Source organism: Panicum virgatum, chromosome 3K (assembly GCF_016808335.1).
Source record: "Panicum virgatum strain AP13 chromosome 3K, P.virgatum_v5, whole genome shotgun sequence".
Lineage (NCBI taxonomy): Eukaryota > Viridiplantae > Streptophyta > Magnoliopsida > Poales > Poaceae > Panicum > Panicum virgatum.
In genome coordinates, this window is record NC_053138.1 from 7,363,752 (window position 1) to 7,381,992 (window position 18,241).

At 48.6% G+C, this 18,241-nt stretch overlaps 4 protein-coding genes across 4 annotated transcripts; 3 read left to right on the forward strand and 1 right to left on the reverse strand.

Annotated features, from left to right (window-relative positions):
* The first annotated feature begins 561 nt into the window (after window positions 1-561).
* On the forward strand, window positions 562-2,941 carry LOC120697223 (putative protein phosphatase 2C 46). Its single transcript, XM_039980381.1, has 4 exons — window positions 562-1,893; window positions 1,973-2,086; window positions 2,238-2,502; window positions 2,623-2,941. Exons 1-4 carry the CDS (start codon window positions 637-639, stop codon window positions 2,778-2,780), a joined length of 1,794 nt encoding a protein of 597 aa, XP_039836315.1. The 5' UTR covers window positions 562-636; the 3' UTR covers window positions 2,781-2,941.
* A 398-nt stretch (window positions 2,942-3,339) lies between these two features.
* Window positions 3,340-7,986, forward strand: LOC120697217 (pectin acetylesterase 5-like). Its single transcript, XM_039980371.1, has 12 exons — window positions 3,340-3,673; window positions 3,863-3,945; window positions 4,363-4,492; window positions 5,117-5,196; window positions 5,272-5,361; window positions 5,935-6,059; window positions 6,734-6,794; window positions 6,877-6,927; window positions 7,042-7,119; window positions 7,212-7,317; window positions 7,424-7,569; window positions 7,691-7,986. The coding sequence occupies exons 1-12, from the start codon at window positions 3,418-3,420 to the stop codon at window positions 7,811-7,813; spliced, it is 1,329 nt and encodes a 442-aa protein (XP_039836305.1). The 5' UTR covers window positions 3,340-3,417; the 3' UTR covers window positions 7,814-7,986.
* Window positions 7,987-9,835: 1,849 nt separating this feature from the next.
* Window positions 9,836-12,751, reverse strand: LOC120697216 (E3 ubiquitin-protein ligase XB3-like). Its single transcript, XM_039980370.1, has 8 exons — window positions 12,369-12,751; window positions 12,206-12,265; window positions 11,989-12,060; window positions 11,781-11,902; window positions 11,552-11,692; window positions 11,333-11,440; window positions 10,723-10,984; window positions 9,836-10,590 (listed from the first exon to the last, which is right to left on the reverse strand). Exons 1-8 carry the CDS (start codon window positions 12,549-12,551, stop codon window positions 10,180-10,182), a joined length of 1,359 nt encoding a protein of 452 aa, XP_039836304.1. The 5' UTR covers window positions 12,552-12,751; the 3' UTR covers window positions 9,836-10,179.
* A 720-nt stretch (window positions 12,752-13,471) lies between these two features.
* LOC120700545 lies at window positions 13,472-17,076 on the forward strand. Its single transcript, XM_039984799.1, has 5 exons — window positions 13,472-13,645; window positions 13,962-14,473; window positions 14,558-14,757; window positions 14,901-16,726; window positions 16,823-17,076. The coding sequence occupies exons 1-4, from the start codon at window positions 13,472-13,474 to the stop codon at window positions 14,903-14,905; spliced, it is 891 nt and encodes a 296-aa protein (XP_039840733.1). The 3' UTR covers window positions 14,906-16,726; window positions 16,823-17,076.
* The last annotated feature ends 1,165 nt before the right edge of the window (window positions 17,077-18,241 follow it).

The following is an 18,241-nucleotide window of genomic DNA, read 5'->3' on the forward strand; positions in this document are numbered from 1 at the left end:
CGGTGCAAATTCTTCTTTTTTTATATTAATGTGAGAATTTCTAGATCTTCTCGATGAACGTGGTGGCTTTTTTAACACTATTGTATTAAGATAAAGATGTCTTAGTTGTATTTGATATGTACTCTTCGGGCTAGTCTAGACCGTTAGATCCTTATAAAATCCAACGGTGCAAATTCTTCTCTTTTTTAGATTAGTGCGAGAATTTATAGATGTTCTCGGCGAACGTGGTGGTGGTGGGTTGTTTTAACACTATTTCTGATGCAAATACGACATGTCAAATGTATCTAGAAAGGACCGGACGTCACGACACGTTGAGCGCCGGCCCAATCTAGTCACACCCTGAACCTCCAAACTAAAGCAGCTTGCAACGGTGTATTTTACTCGTGAGAATCCAAAGTCAACTTGGATTACGAGGATAAAGAAACCCTGATCGCAGAGACAAAGAAAACAAATGCCAAGGGTCAACTCCATAAACAATCCTTATTTGCTCGCGGCGATGTCAACGCCCCCCCGTTCCTTGTTGCCGCCCATTTTTTTTGCCCCCGACCGGCGCCACATTCCCCGATCGATGCCAATCCAGATCCGGCGACGCCGACACGCTGCCTATCTCGTCCACGTCTCGTCGCCGTCGCCGTCATGGGCAACCGCGTGGCGAGGCTGGCGGCGCCCTGCTTCGCGCCGGCCCACCGCGCCGACGGCGCGGGGGCGGCGGACGTGCCCACCACCAACGGGGCGCTCGATGACGGCAGCAGCATCGGCCACATTCTCAGCTTCGACGGCCGCGAGGGCCCGGCCTTCGCCGGCGCCATCCACGGCGTCCTGCTGCCGTCCAACCAGTCCACGCTGGGCTCCGCGGCGGCCGGCGGCGGCTCCGTCCTCAACGATCAGATGTCCTTCTCCGGCTCGTCGTCCTTCGACAGCTCCAACTCCTTCTCGTTCCGGACGCTCCAGCCGCGGCAGTACTCGGGCCCGCTGGAGTACAGCACGTCGCCGTCGACGTCCGCGACGACCTCCGGCGTGTCGTCCGTGGCGCGGCAGGCCCCGCGCACCGACGAGCAGATCCTCGCCGACCTCTACGCCACGCGGCACCGGCGCCAGTGCCTGCAGCAGCAGGCGTCCAAGACGAGCCCGCTGCTCGGCGGCCTCCGCAGGGCCGTCGCCTCGGTGCTGCGTGCGGGCCCCTGCGCGTCCCCCGGCAGGAACCGGGACCTCCGCGGCGAGCACGCCGCGGCGGCCGGCAACGGCGGCGGCGTTCGCGCGGCGATCGGGAGCCACGCGGGCGAGGCCGCGACGGACAGGGTGCAGTGGGCGCGCGGGAAGGCCGGGGAGGACAGGGTGCACGTCGTCATGTCGGAGGAGCACGGGTGGATGTTCGTCGGCATCTACGACGGCTTCAACGGCCCCGACGCCACAGACTACCTCCTCGCCAACCTGTACGCCGCCGTGTGCCGCGAGCTCAGCGGCGTGCTCGCGGAGGAGGACGCCGACGCTGCTGATCGGCCCGACGGGAAGCCGCCGCCGCCGCGGTGCAACGGCCGCCGCGCGGCGCGGAGCCACGAGCAGGAGGTGCTCGACGCGCTGGCGCGCGCCCTGGAGAGCACGGAGGCGGCGTTCTTCGCGGAGGCCGAGGAGCGCGCGGCCGAGTGCCCGGAGCTGGCGATGATGGGGTCGTGCGTGCTGGTGGTGCTGATGAAGGGCACCGACGTGTACGTGATGAACGTCGGGGACAGCCGCGCCGTGCTGGCGCAGCGGGCCGGGCCCGACCTGCCTCAGGGCGGCGGCGGCGCCCTCACCGGCGTCAACGAGGAGATCAATCGGCAGCTCGACGCGTGCGAGATGGGGGAGCTCGCCGCGCTGCAGCTCACCATGGACCACAGCACCAGCGTCTACAAGGTGAACGACGATCACTGAGTACTCCATCGCTTGTTCAATACTTCGATTCTCGGTTCGATTCTTGGTTCGATCGATGCAGGAGGCGAGACGGATCAGGAGCGAGCACCTAGACGATCCTGCCTGCATTGTGAATGACAGGGTGAAGGGTTCTCTCAAGGTGACGAGAGCCTTCGGAGCTGGCTACCTAAAAGAGGTGTGTACCAACAACGAACTATCATCATCACCTGTAAACGGAAGATTAATTTAATTAGGTAGCTCATTCTTTCTTCGTTGCTGAAAAATTAAAGTTAGAGAAGCCATCGATGTATCGGTCGAATAGAATATGATCTCCGCTTGCGTTGCAGCCCAGGTGGAACAAGGCGCTCCTGGAGGTTTTCCGGGTGAATTACGTCGGGACGTCGCCGTACATCAGCTGCCGGCCGTACCTCCGGCACCACCGGCGGGGCTCGCGGGACAAGTTCATGATCCTCTCCTCCGACGGCCTCTACGACTACTTCACCAACGAGGAGGTGGTGGCGAAGGTGGAGGCCTTCACCGCCAGGTACCCCGACGAGGACCCCGCCAAGTACCTCAGCCACGAGATCCTCCTCCGCGCCGCCAACCAAGCCGGTGAGCGTGTAGTCTGTTCCTGATTAACCAGTGGAAAGATCAAAGATATTTACTGACAGTGCTTATTAGTATATGCTTACGAGGACCTAATTGACCAAATTATTGTGATGACGCATGTAGGAATGGGGTTCCATGAGTTGCTCGAGGTTCAGCAAGGCGACCGGAGGAGATACCACGACGACGTCTCCATCATCATCATCTCGTTGGAGGGGAAGAAATACGGTCCTAGGTCTATGAACTTCGCCAGTACTGATCATGACATTGTAATGGTAGCATGAACTATACTGATTTACAATGTACATTGTAAAAAAAAAAGACGATTATTTTTGAAGGACAGTAGTACCACACAGGGATAAATCTGCTTGTAGTTGACGAATTAGCTAGTCACAAAGGCAGTGAACAAAAGTTTTGGCGGCAGTTGCTCTTTTCTGAATTTGTTTTCCCCCTTCTCACATAAAGGGGTCCAATTGTTTCAATTGATTTGACAGATTTTTAGCTAAAATCTACAACAAGTTACAATTGATTTTATAGATTTTGAGCTATGAACAATGTAATGATGAGCAGATATGCTATAGTATCTTCTTTGGATCTTCTGCAATTGGGGGATTGGACAAGAACGGGGGCGCTTGGGCCAAAAACCTTGCTTTGATCGCTTGCGGCCCGCTGATACGGGGCGGGATTAAGCCTGGCCCAAATGAAAGCAGCCCAGCCCAATATAAAACGAGGCCCGCTGCCACCCTTCTGCCGCCGGACGGTGGGTATAAAACTGTAAATTATGAAACAAAAAATATATTTATGTATAAAACGTTTTTAAAAAAAATAGAAAAATAGAAAAAGGCCACCAACCGCAGAGCGACAGACACTGCCACTGCCGACCGTCGCGATCAGATCCTGCTGCGCAGCGCTGCCCCGACCATGCCGCCGCCGTCGCCGCCGTCCTCCGCGTCGGCCCCGGCCTCGCGCCACCTGCGCCTCTGGTTGCGCCGCCGCGGCCGGGCCGGCGCCGCCGGGGCCACCTTCGCCGTCGCGCTCCTCGCGGCCGCGCTGCTGCTCACGCTCTCTTACTACGCCTCCGCTCCCCTCGCGTCGGACGGCGGCTCCGCCGCCACCGGACGCAGCCCCGCCCTCGTCGGGCTCACGCTCGTCCGCCGAGCTCAGGAGAAGGGCGCGCGTGAGTTCCCGCTTCTCAATCCCCCTGCCGTTTTTCAAACTTCAATTCCAAATTTCAACGCCGCTTTCTCTGGCTTCGGTTCCTCACTAGTACTCCACTAGGCACTAGCTAAGCGAAACTGGATTTGTTGTTTCTGTTTGGAGTTTGTGGTCACGGTTAGAGTGGGACTTTTTGCTGTTACTTTTGCAGTCTGCTTGGATGGGAGCGCGCCAGGGTACCATCTGCAGAGAGGGTCTGGGACAGGATCGCAGAGCTGGCTAATCCACTTGGAGGTAGGTGACGTTTTCAATCGAGTACAATTTTGGTACAGGCTCGTACACCTTTGGCCAATTGGTCTTATAGTTAGTTTTGTATACAATGCATGTGTTGTGAATTTGAACTCCTGGTATAGAAATGAGTGCAGAAGTGAGAATTGTCTCTCACTGAAGTTGTGTCATAATGATAGGCACTATTCCTTTTCAAAAAAATTTTGATAGGCACTATTTGCTTGTGTGTGTTGTTAAGATGAATAAAAAAAGGTTATAAATGTCGTGGAGGATATAAATGTATGGCAGTGTGATGGGCTAAGGAGCATTTTCCATTTTCAGCAAAACATGATGTTGCAGTATCCCTAGTGGTGTAGTGATACTCTATTGTTTCAATGCTTTGTTCTTATGTTCCCTAAATTCTCTATGTTTCATGACCATTAGGGTGGAGGCTGGTGCCGTAATCTTAAGTCATGTGCCTCACGTCAGAGATCAATGTTGGGGTCGTCCCGGTACATGGAACACCAGGTTGAGTTTACTGGGATCTTGAGCGACGATAAATCCCAAAATCCTGGTATTGATGTTTCCTAACTATTTGAGGTTTCATGTTTGTCACCTTTTTTTTTGTGTGTGTCTTGCTAAAGAAATTGTATGATGTGTTTCTGTGTATGAATTGCAATGTTACACCCATTAATATGTCTTCAGAGTTCAGACCTCAGGAGTTGTGCCTGCAGAGAAGTTTGACTTTACTGTTTACATTTTTTTTTCAGAAGCATCAAGTCCTCATCAATTTTCTCACCGTTCTTGAATTGGTATTTCACATATTAACCAGCTACTCTCCAGTCATTAGAACCTGACATTTCCGACAATTTTTTTTGTACTAGCGCCAGGCAAACTCCCCCAGTCGGATTCCAACCAGAGGGAGTAGATTATATTTCACTAATGATCATATTCACTAAATGTAATTAGCTAGCTAGCAGTCTGTTTTAGTTTAATTTACAGTTTTCCTGTTAACTGTGGTCGGCATTGCATCTCAAAGAGAGGCGTTCCTTTAGTAACTAAATGCTTTCAATTCTGTCTTAATCTCTCGCTGCAAACAGTGAATTTCTGAATTCTTTAATTCAGCAGTAAATTGTCATCCTTTTATATTTTGTCACATTAATAAGTTTCATATGTTCATACCTCTGTCAATTTGCAGATTTTTACAACTGGAATAAAGTGAAGATAAGGTATTGCGATGGGGCGTCATTTTCCGGTTATGTCAAAGAGGAGTTGCAGGTCTGATTTGCTTATTTTCCAACAAATGTGCTGTACAATCACTATGTACGCGTCTTATTCTGTGCATTCTTGCAGAATGGCACAAGATTCTACTTCAGAGGCCAGCGTATCTGGGAGGCAGTTATGAACGAACTTGTATTCAAGGGGCTCAGAAATGCTAAACAGGTCATTACTTGCAGTACTCAATTGCCTTCTTTTACCAAAAAAAAAAGAAAAAAGAAAGAAAAGGGAAAAATACATTTCCTATTATGATACTCGGCATAGGAATGGTTGAACTGTATGAATCAATCAGTCACCATCTATATTCATGAACTTATTGTGCTCCATATGTGTTTTTAATTTGATCAAGTGAAGGTTACATCATAATAACAAAATGTGTCACTGGTGCACGATCAGTTTAATATGGATTGTTTCGCAAAGAAACACAATATGAACTGGGTTGTGGTACTGACAATTATCTGTAAATAATGGATTTCACTACGTATTACAATAGTATTAGTCGTATACTTTTGCATTCACCTAAGGGACCACTCTATCATTAAGTCATTGTCTGAGCTACTAAAGGACTATTTTGGACAGTCTGCATTGATGTTTTCTTGCTATCTAATACCCTGCACGGCACATTCATATCATGGATGCATATGTTGATTTCATACTTCATACTTCATCCTTTCCCATATAAGTAATTCAACCATTATACTGATGGTGTGATGCTGATATTCTATTTCCAGCTTTCAGGCTTTCCTAACAGGATGCTCTGCTGGTGGTCTAGCCACGTACATTCACTGTGATGCTTTTCGTACGCTGCTACCAAAGGATTCTAGGGTTAAATGTCTTGCAGACGGCGGCTTTTTCCTCAATGTGTATGTTTCTGTATGGTATCCTTTTGAATGTTATTGACACGTTTTGCCATTTATTTGTTTCTTTTGTCACGTGTGCTGTATGGCTTATCTTTTCATATAAACAGGTGTAGTTCATCCTGGTGATAGCCTCAATGTTCCAAAAACAGCCAGTGGCAGGAAATCCTATTGGGAGACAGGATTTGCTGGGAAAAATCAGTCCAATTTAGGGAATATGAATGCTAATTCATTAGAGTTTAGATATCGTTGCTCTTATAGATTTGACGAATGAAAAGATTGTAGAAAAAATTGGTAGTGTTTATATACCAGTCCAAATCCTCAGTGAATGACAACTCAGGTACCAGCATCTGACAGTACAAGGAGTTATTATAGGACCTGAAAATGGGACCATCTGAAGTACTTGCATCTCACGCCATTCAATGTCAACAAAAAACCATTTCAATATTCAGATGCATTTTTGAACATGAGAGAAAGGCATTGCCAGTTATATATCTTTCTAGCTGATTAAGCGTTTCCAAATGCCAGCCTACAAGCATCAAATTTCACATTTGTTAAATTCACCAGTCAGGGATGAGACAGTACCTTCAGAAAATTTAAAAAGCACTGGAAAATGGGAATTGTACCACTTTTCTGTATACTTGGCTATCTAATTCATTTGTTCTGCTCTTCAATTACAGAGAAGACATTTCTGGGAAAAGAACAATGCAGTCTTTTTACAGTGATGTTGTCCGCCTTCAGGTTTCTTTCCATCTTTGACAACCTCCCACCATTTTTCTCTTTTTCCAACATTCATGTTTTTTTTCTGAATGCTTCGTTTCAGGGTCTAAGGGAAAGGTTTACGCACTGTAACTCAAACATGGAGCCAGGCCAGGTTAGTACTTAGTGAGTTAATTTCCAGTATAATATAATAATTAACCTGTATCATCACTTATTGCTATAGCTGAACTTATGATATTCTAAAACTGCCACTTGTACTGTGTTTCAGTGTTTCTTTCCACATGAAGTTGTAAAACACATTGTCAACCCAGTATTCATTCTTAATCCAGCATATGATGCTTGGCAGGTATCCTCATCAGTATCCATCAGATTTCAGAGATGTCCTTTGTCTGTGTTAAAATATTAATTTCAATATATGCTTGAAACTTTTTCTTTCAGGTACAACATGCCTTAGCTCCAGAAGCATCTGACCCTCAGCATTCATGGCTGGACTGCAGACTGGATATTGCCAAGTGCAGCTCTGAGCAACTTGAGTTTCTCCAAGGTTGACACACCCTACATATAATGACATAATGTATTCCTGTTAACTTATCTGGCTTTCCGGATTCGTAGTCATGTTGTATTGACATGCACAACACAAAATTTTGCAGGTTTCAGGAAAGAACTGCATGACGCCATAAGAGAAGTTAAGCAGAAAAGGGACTGGGGTTTTTATATCAACTCATGCTATGTTCATTGTCAATCGTTGAACTCGATCACCTGGCACTCTCCAACTTCCCCCAGGGTGAACAATAAGGTGCTGTTACAATCATATATAAAATTGGAGATAACAAGCTTGTTACAAATTTTGAATCCCACTTTGGCGATACTGTGCCTGACATCCTAATCTTAAATATGTATTCGTGAACTCTGAACAGAGCATTGCAGAAGCAGTTGGGGACTGGTTCTTCGACAGGAGAGGGGTTAAGGAAATAGATTGTGAATATCCCTGCAATCCGACATGCCACAACTTGGTTTTCACTAAGCCTTTCAAGATATGAAGTTTTGCCTTCTTTTCTGCTATGACTTTGTTGTAAAATTAGCAAATAAGCTTGTTATTATTTTTTCAACTTATTTTGGTGAGCGATACCCTGAAAACAATACTCGACAGTAAAGCTGTAAAAAGTTATCAGAATTATACACTTAGAAGTATGTTAACTGTATTGCTGTGTCACGATGATGCTATTGCTTTGCTGCAAGCTTAACTGATGCTTAAGAGTGACCCTGCCTTGTGTTAAAAACAGGGGAGCTGTCATTTTCCTTACAGGGACGGGCACCCTAAGGTTGTAGCATCAATCCAATATTCCAATCCAAGTGGGGTGTGGAGGTAGACGTTTCTGTCGAGCAAGGGGCACCCAGAACAGTGTCATGTCCCCCTCTTCCTGATGCAGACGTGCTCAACTTGGACGTGACATCCTCATCAGCTGTGGAGAACTATATAGGTACGCTATTTGTCCTTGTCAATCCCATAGTTCTCTTTTCTTTTTCATACCGAGTGAAACCAGTTTCGTTTTCACTATATGAGTTGGCTCGCTTAGAAGAGCTCCAGCTCCTAGAATTTGCAGCTAAATAACTCTGTAGATTAAACAAAGTGTTAAATACCCATTTTTAAGTCTAAACTGGGATTAAGATGACTCGACCCAGAAGCACCAGCACTAAACTGTAGTGGCACAGGTGCAATAAGCCTCGCTATTCTTGGATCACAGTAAGCTGAGTGACAACGACATTGGCGAGTGAGTGCTGGGTCATTAGTGCATGAACGGGCACTACAGAAAGGCAACTTGTGTTTCTCTTTTTGGTCATTTCATCGGCTGATAAGCTCAAGGGAAAAAAATGTGGTGCTTAGATATTTTTGTTTTAGACAGATTAGGGTATGTATCACCCGATGACATGCATCCTTGACAGCTAGCAAAGCTCCACAAATATCTCGCCTGCCTCAGCCTGCCTTCGTCACACACCCTCGAATACAATAGCGTTTGGTCAACCACGCAACCTGGAAATGCATCTATATTGGAGCTGGATGCATGGATATTTTCCAACACGCCTTGTCCCATTCAAAATAGACTTGACTATATGCCATGTTTGCTTGTCTGTTGCAGCTGTCTTTTAGTCTTGCAAACTCTGCATACGGACACAGTCGCTGCCGAAGAATTCCTAGCACTAGACACTGGTTGACGGGTTCCGGGAACTCTAGGTCGAGCGCCTAGCCGCCTAGTCGGCTAGTCCACCCGGCAGGTTTGGCTTAGCTTAAACGAGCCAGTCAGCCTTCAAATGATATGGCTAGAGTGATACACTTCACCCACAACTGCTCCTACAGACATCGCCCACCCTCGGCCCATGCTCCAATAAAAGGTGTATCATCTGTTCTTCCATTTCAGACTCATCTTGCAATAATGCAATCTCAAGCATGCATGATCGAAATTCTTATATGCATCTCACGGGATCATTGCAGCTACCATCCAAAAGCGCGTCCGCCATTCATTGAAGTAATGAAGTTGAAGGGCACACGTTTTACCAGATGTACGGCGTCACTCAATCTGCGGTGGCAGTGACTGAGCCATGAGCCATCAACAGTCTGTTCTGGCTCCGCCGCAGCCATCACGGACCATTGGCACCCGGCCAGAGCTGCGACAGCCGGACGGCGATGGCCGGTGGGCAGGCAGTCCCACCGGAGGCGGTGACCCTCACCAGTCCCGCACGCCCCAGTTACAGCGAGCGCCGGTACCCTGTCATCCCGGCAGGTGCAGGCAGGCGTATCTCACCTCAGATGATCCAAGCTACCGCCATCAATGGACCACCACCGTGCTCCCCGTCCGGCGCGGCGGCCCCATCAGAAGCGCAGAGCAGCCATTTAACACCAAGGCAACAAAAGACGGCCATGACCGGGCCGGAGACAGACCGGCAGAGCTCACATGCCATGGCAAGGCCACCAGCTTGGCACCTTCACATCACACCGCTGCTGCAACATGCCTCCATCAGATCACCAGGCCCAGTCCGCCAGCAGCAGTACCCCACTGTGTCTGTGATGCCATGAATGGAATAGGCGAGCTCCCCCGACAGTTACATCGATGGTACATGCCCTGTGGCTCAAGCAAGCATAGCATAGGAATGGGACGCCAAGGAATCTATAGCTGATGGTGACAATGGAACATGGCGCGGCCAGGTGAATCCTGGCACGCCGGAAAAATAGGGCAGGCGAAGAGACATAGCGAGACACTACTTATTTAGCTCCTATCTAGTATATAAACTCACGATCACCTCTCCCGACACATTGCTTGGATTGGGATTGCTGAGACTCTCGGAAAGCCGCCGGCGGTGACGGCTGCTTCCGCTTTACCACATGATCGCCGGCTGGTCTGCTTCACAATCACAGGTCGTGCTCGGGCTTGTCCAGGCTGCCACTGTCGCTGTCGACCATCCGGCTCGAGCCGCGCCCGATCTTGGACAAGGACCCCATGGCGGACGAGAGCCCCTTGAAGCTGCTGCTGCCCCCGTCGCTGAGGTTGTGAGACCGCCGAGACCGCCGTCGGGATAGCTGCGGGGAGTAGCCTGCCTTCTCGGGGTCACTGGGCGTGCTTGTCCGGGCCACCAGCAGCCGCGAGATGCTGCCGCGGCAGAACGGGCAGGCTGGCGACGGCAGCGTTTGGGTCGTCGGGTTGGGCTTGCTGTGGCAGCACAGCGCCAGCGTGCACGGCGCGCACATCTGGTGCCCGCAGTCCTGCACCTCGATGGTGCATGCCTGGTCGAAGCAGATGCAGCACAGCTCTGCGTCGCTCACCTGTCAGCCAACCCAAATGAATGATGATGCCTTAGTCCCTCATTTGAATCCCAGCACACATCAATAAACTACCAAATGAATGTGCCGATGGAATTTAAATTCCACAATCGTCACGGAAGCAATTGAATTTACCTCTGAGGATGCATCGTCCACAACATCGGCGTCGCAATGCGAAGGCGATGGCAGAGAGTACTTTGTGCCCTTCAAGATCTTCTTCTCCCTCTCCCTGTTGGCTTCCATCAGGGCTGCTTCCAGGAGAGCCTTTGCTTCCGGATCGAGCTCGCTGATGAACTTAAGTGGGGAAGGCCACACCATGGGCTCAGCTGATGAAGGGTTTAGCAAAGCCGCACATGCTTCGTAGTTGCGCTTCAGTGCAACAGCATAGGGAATTCTCCTGCATGGATCAAAATCATTCGCCATAAGATTCAGCTGAGTATGTACAATTCAGCAAAAGGACAATTTGAGAGCAGCACGGTCAACATCTGGTCCCTCATTGAATTTTTTAAGTCTGGATTCGGCAAGTGGGTGGTGACTCCACTTGCAAATGTGAATTCAGCAAATGGTTGATGACTCCTCCACTTGCTAGTAAGCAAGTTGAGTTGAACAAGGGACACAGGGGCTAGTTATTTTTGTTTCTTAAATCACAGCTAACAAATAACTTGGTAATCGGAACAACAACTATATACAAAGGTTTCAGGCCTTGAGCTATAAATTAATTGCATGTCAGGGATGTGGTGCTCACCCTGCCGAGTCCCTTTGGAGACGATCTGCTCCCCAGGCAAGCAGTTTCCGGATGCAATCCAGGTTCCCACTGCGAGCAGCCAGATGCAACGATGTGCTACCAGGGAACCTGCAGTAGAGAGCAAATAACGAATCAGCATCCGCAATCTGACTGAGGAAGAGGAGCCAATTGAGCCGATCCCCTGGCTAATGGCGGCAGCGGCAAGATCATCAAGATTACCCGTATGAGCCTGTCAAAGCGGATACAATGGCGCCTTTCTCCAGCAACATCTGCACGCACCCTGGCCGCCCCTGCCTGGCCGCGAGATGCAACGGCGTGGCGCCGTGGTCGTCCCTGACGTTGACGAACCGGGCGAAACCCCTGCCAAGCTTCGACAGCAACGAGTGAGCGGCACGGACATCTCGCCGGGCAACGGAGTCAGACAGCCACGAGGAGCCAAAGATCTCACCATGAGTCGGCCACCGGCGTCGTCTGCGCCGCCGAGAGGATGGCCTGCAGGCAGTCCACATGGCCGAAGTAGGCAGCGTGGTGCAGACAGCTCCGCCCGTGCACAGAATCGAACATCAAGATCTGATGCACAGATCGAATACATGATTAGCAAGTAAGCCTTGCAATCCGCGGAACCATGAGGACAAGGAATTTGAAGCTTTGCTCACATTGGCGTCGGCCTGGAGGAGCCTGATCACGCAGTCAATCTTGCCGTGCATCGCCGCGAGCATCAGCGGAGTCTGGAGCGCACAAACAAGAAGCAAGCAGAAAAAGATGAGATTTTTGTCCTTTCAGGGGGCTAAAAAGGAAGATTTGTCAGCAGCTAGCAGAGAGATCCTTGCAAGTTGCAAGCAGAAAAGGCGTCAGTTTGATGGGATCCAGCACCTGCTTGTGCCGATTCACCACGTCCGGCGGCACCCCGTGATCCAAGATCATGGACAGCACCTGCAGGAAAAGCAGCAAGAGGTGGGTTGGTTCAGAGGCCGAGGAGAAGAACTGGAGGAGAGGAGGGGATCCACGGCGCGGGAGGCGGGGGAGGAGGAGCGACCTCGAGACGTCCATTGGCGGCGGCGATGTGGAGCGCGGAGAGGCGGTCGTAGAGGGTGGCGCGGCGAGCGAGGGAGGTGTCGGCGGCGAGGAGCGCGGCCAGGGCGTCGAGGTCCCCGAGCTGCACCGCGCGGAAGTAGTCGTGCTCGTCACCGGTGCGGGCGCAGCTGACGCCGTGCCCCATGGTCGCCGGATGGATAGTTTGGGTAGTATCTGGTAAAAGGCGGCTGCTCCAACCCGACTCCACCCGCCGGCGGCGAAGTGGGGAGGGGGGGAGGTTGGTGCCGGGCGCCGAAGCAGCGTGGAATGGGGAACGAGAGGCGACGGCTTTACGCCTTTTTATCGACACGCTCCCAGTCAGACTCGTCTGTCTCTCTCTCTTTATTACTAGCGAAGAAAAAGAAACGAAGGGAAATTCGAAATATCTCTGATTTATTTATTGATGGAAATCAACCAGGGTAAGTGTAACCGCTAATTGACGTCTCGTTCACTCACGGCCGTCGGATCATCTGATTGGAAATCTACCCGGTAGAATCACTTGTTCTTCTTGTCCAACACAACGGCTTTATTTTTTTTCTCCACAAAAAACAGCGGCCCTTAGTTGTGGTCTGAAAACTTTGCCCTTCTTTTTTGCTGCTATGTCACCACTATTCTCCTTTTTTTTTCCTCAAGGAATTATTCTCCTATTCTTTTCTTTCGGTGTGAGATTAGATGCTAGCCACTTACAAAGCTGTTTTTCGGACTTGTTCCCGCCACCCATACCCATATGCTCCAAAGCCAAGTTGTATGTTTTGCTTTCAGAAGGCACAAATATAAATACTACTATGTGATTTCAAAAGGCACATAGACAATCGATGTTAAGGTGAGGGGGGAAAATGAAAACATCAGAACGGCCTTCTTTAGTTCACTTCTTTCTGCGAAGTGGTTTTTCTTTGTTTAAATTTTTCCTCATGCGAAGTGAGATTTGAAAGCTTTTGAAGTGTCCAACAAAGAAAGGGCAAATATAATGAAGGACCCCATGCTTGAAATCGTGTCGGCGGTATTGGACAGAACCCTTTTCTTGGGTGTGGCCTTCACCTTTTTCCCTTTTTTTTTTCTATCCTAATGGTTGGTGGGTACAACCGCAAGCGTGTGATGATGGTGATGATTCACCCCATATGTAACTCTATATCGCGGAACCAAAAGAAGCCCTCCGAGAGCCTCAGCAGTTTGGCCAATGCTACGGTGCCGTGTATTGCACAAGTCATGGAGAGTGTTGCCACGCGGCAGCTTTGGACCGTTCGCGTCCATCCTACGCCGCCACGGGCGCGGCAGAGAGGAGGCCCACGCGGGAGACCTGTGCGTCGTCCTTGCCCGTGGACCCAATCGTCTCCACCTGCTTCGTCGCACCTCGCCTCGTGGTCGTCACCTCCATATCGCAGCGTCATCGCCGGCCTCCTCCGAGCCAGCCCTTCGGCAAAATCCCATGGTCCTCCTCCCCCGTTGGCCGTGAAAAAGGCTCAGTCGTGGCCGTGCGCCGCCGTGGAGGAGGCGGCGGATTCGTCGCCGGCGGGGAATGCACTGCAAGGGGCTCCGCATGCAGATCTGCTGACAGTCTCTCCCTCTTCCTTCCCCCACCGCGCCGCCACTCTTCCGCCACCGGCTTGCCCTCCTCGAGCTCCACCCCGTGGCGCGGACCACGAAGCTCGCGGCGGAGGTCGAGGACGCGGCGCGGCCCCCTCCTCCTGCCCAGCAGCGCGCGGAGGGAGCAGCTGCGGCCCGCCTCGGTTCATCCGCCTCGCCGGCCGGCAGCTTCTCTCCCGCGGCGGTCCAGCCTGGAGGCGAGGCGGCGGCAGCATCAGGCCCGAGGAGCCCGCGATCCCCACGCCCCTGCGGCAGCGGCCTCCTCGATGCGCAGGGCGCATGTCATCCATGGCCGCTGCGTGCGGGGGCTGCCTGTGTGTACGGTGCGGGAGTAGGAGGACGCGCCGTCGAGCCTGCGCAGCCGTGCGGGAGCTCGGGACGTCCCCTGACGAGTGACGAGGCCATTCTGCCCCGTTTCCGCTGCTCACAGCCTCCACTGAAGGAGACGAAAACTGCAGGAGCCAGGAATACCTTGCTTTTTGGGTAACCTGCCATCTCTATCCCTATCCAATTTAGCGAACCAATGTTCTGATTGTTTTCCCTTTCATTTCTCCGTTTTTCTCCAAGGATTCATGTTCGTCATTATCATGTTGTTTCCTGCAAGACAGCCGAGCAAAAAGCCGTAGATATAATACGGGCATGTAGAATTCCAATCAGAACAAAGCCAGGCCGCTTTGACAAAGATGACACGACCGACGTCTCCAGCGGCGTCATGGGCGAGTTCCCACAATGCCCTACCATGTCTACGTTGAGTTCCTGCCGCGCCGGTACTGACCTCTTACCTCTGCGTCGTCCCGACGAGAGCGGACTACACCCTATCGTGCAGGGTATATACGTGCGCTCCATTTGTTGGTCTTGGAATGCTAGCCTTCACTGGTTCAAGTTCGTTTTTTCCTTCCTGTGCTTGCAGTTTGACGGTTGCAAACAAATTAGTTGACATGCAGAATGAACTCAGATAAGTCTCAGACCTGTTTTTCAAACAATCCTTCAATTTCTTTTCAATTTGTAAACATCTCATTCCTCTGTGCAGCAACTCCATGAATTAGCTTTCCTGCACTGCAGAAATTTTATGTCTTACTAATTTTATCATCATGTTTCCTTAGGCAACTATATTATTGGAATTAGCAACAACCTTTAGCTACCTTTATAACAATGTTCATGATGCATCAGAATGAGCATGGATCAGCCATACTGAATTATGTTGTTCTTCTTAAAGGGAAATTGTGGATTAAAGACATTGAATGAAGTTTTTTTATTAATTTTTTAAAAATAAATCACTATACACCTGTACATTGGTAAACTATTCCAACAGGCCTCTGCCCTCATCTTGGTATAAAAGGTCATTATTGCTTAACAAATTGATCTAACATCTATAGGATTTGAAAGTGTGTGATTTTTATCAAATGAAAGGAAAAGATAAAAAACAAGAGGAAAAATATGTTGAGCACTGACTGAATCGTTTCATGAATCAAATCCCGCCTATTAAATTTAGTTGATTTCTTCGAACCTTGGTACAATATAACTCTCACCTTGGTATACTAGAGCCTTATTAGCCAAGGTTGGTTTTTCTTTTTATACAAGGCTGGTTGAGGGAATATAGCTTTTCCTTGCTACTACTGATTTTTTACCCCAAAGTAGGGTCACATTTAAATTTTTTTACAGTGTTTAAGATTTCGATTTCTTTTCCAACTTAGGGGAACAAAGATTGCCTGATTTTGAGATGATTATGGATTCATAAAGCTGTTTCTAAGCTGATCCTTTTTAGCTACGCCCTTAGATTGATTTCACATGTTTGTTTACATGTCTCAACCAAATCTCAGTGCATTGTTTGCATACATATGCACCATTTTCTATTTTTTTGTCACATTATTTTCTATTGCATGCATGCTTAGCCATGGTGTGGTTTCCATTTTTTTTTTGTTTACTGCATAAGGATATTGATGTTCACATTAGCATTCGTGGACCCTAACAAGAGGTACAGATTTCTTTATGTGGTGTTTGCCACAGATATACATTAGTGAATACAGTTCTCTTAACACTCCTATAGGTCTGTCAAAAGAAGACTATCTCTTATTATATAAAAAAAGAAGAAGCCTATGTCCAATATAATTGATTCAAATTGAACACTTATTTACTCATATGTTATTATCACTTACTATATTGTGGTTTGTTAAAATTAGTTTACTATTTGTTCTTTTGCTTGGCATTTGCTTATTGTACGCTGGCCGTCTCCTTTTCATTGATTGGTCTTTCTGGTGTATAGTGTGGCATGTTCTTTGTGTGTGCGGCTACTTTAGTAGTGTAGCACGTGTGGTCAGGCGTAGAGCCTTTATTTGATCAGATTTGTTGTCAGGATATCCTTCAATATGCATGCACAATACTCTTTGCTGGTCTTTATTTCTTGATCGTTAGTAAAAGCCTATCGATTTTGAGAGATCTTGATGTGTACCATTTTCCACTTTTTGTTTTTAGAGCCTTGCACTATATCTCCACCTTTGTAGTAGGCACATGTTCTTACTTGAGTCACTTTTAATGATGTCAGAATTGATGCAGATGGCCTCCTCTTCTGCTAATGAATCTAAATCCTCTCTTATATCATTAGCATAGTACTTCAATTGTGACTTGGTGATGCAGGGACCAAATCATTTCATTTTTTGATGATGATAACTCTATTGTGGCTTGGTGATGCAGCCACCAAATCATTTCATTTCCTGATGATGAGAAGTCAACTGCATGGTGAGTGTGAAAAAAATCCTACTGCCAACTTTTGATATTCCACTCGATTTGAGATCATTAGAATTTCATTGGGCGTGAATTTCTTTTTCGTTCCAGTATTTTGGGAACCACATAAGAACTAGGTCTTTGCCAACAAAGCATCCTTTCATTTTACCTGTATCGTCGCCAACGCCAAGATGAGATGACACTACTGTTATTTGTATATATAACCGAGTGTTGTAAAGTTTAATTATGTTTTTCTATTCAAGTCAATCATATTATATAGTTGACTTCTATATATGTACTGATATACAATACTACAATATAGCATATTGTGTGTAGCTGACTTTTATACATATACATTTTAATTACTGAATATGTTCTAAAATAATATCTTTAGTTGGTGAATCCAAACTACTACTCATTATTCTGCCGCTATAGAGAGCTCAACAAAATGCAGGCGCTCATCCTTTACCGGCGCGGCGTTAGCGCGCCAATATTTCTAGTTTTTTGGTACTTTTCGGTGCAACATCTTGCAAGTATTGCGGCTAAGGAAGGGGCTTTTTCGGGAAAAAAGCATTTTATTCCTTTTGTCGGTGAGGTGACAAAATACTATTATTTGGGTCATTTTGTTTCATGCCCAATTCTGGGTGAGCTAATCTCATGGAAGTACATGTAGCATGATGCATGCCATCTTCGAACTACAAAAATGACTATTGCCACCATTGCACCGAGTTTTTGACACACTAACTGCACCACATGAACACGTAACTAAAAAACCCGATCAACTTTGCTGGGCAATCCGACTATCCGAGCATGTACGCGGCATGGATGTTGGACCAGGGAGCTTATTTTTTTGCATGGGAGAGGGAAGAGCCAAGCTGTAAAGCTGGTCTCGCTCACTTGCTAGGCGACTCAGGCCATGCCGTGGATGTGATCCTGGCTTTGTTGCCATGCGCCTTGTTTGTTTTCCTCCAGCACCGCGACCGACGCAACGCGAGTCCCTCCGGTTCCACCGGGGCACTCAACGTCGTTGGATTTGGATCGAAGCGCATGTGCCGACAAATCGAGCTCATCAGATGAAGCCATTAAAATCTGCATCAGTGGCACGCTCTATTACAAAATTCAGGGGCACGGCTATGCTTCAGGTTTGCATCGGTAAAAATAATAATTTTTAAGCAGATTTTTTTTGTGGGAGCAGTAGGTACACCGTACACGCGCCATTTCAAGGCAGGGCTAAGCTTCAGGGCACTGTCCAGTAATGTTTTTTCACTGCAGCACCGGTAATTAGGTGGTGCAGAAGATTGGCGCCAGCCGTCGGTGGGAGCACACGTACACGCGCCATTTCTTGGCCTCGACTGGATGTCTGGTTATGGTCCTGTATTATGTATTGCACTGATGCCGCTTTATTTTTTGGGCCTTGTTGTCACGTCACACACCTAGCCTCCTTGCGCGGTGCAGTGCAACACCAGGGAGGTGACAGTTCGGACACGAGTTGTACACGATATTACCTGTCGCCCGCGTGTAGTGCACCAC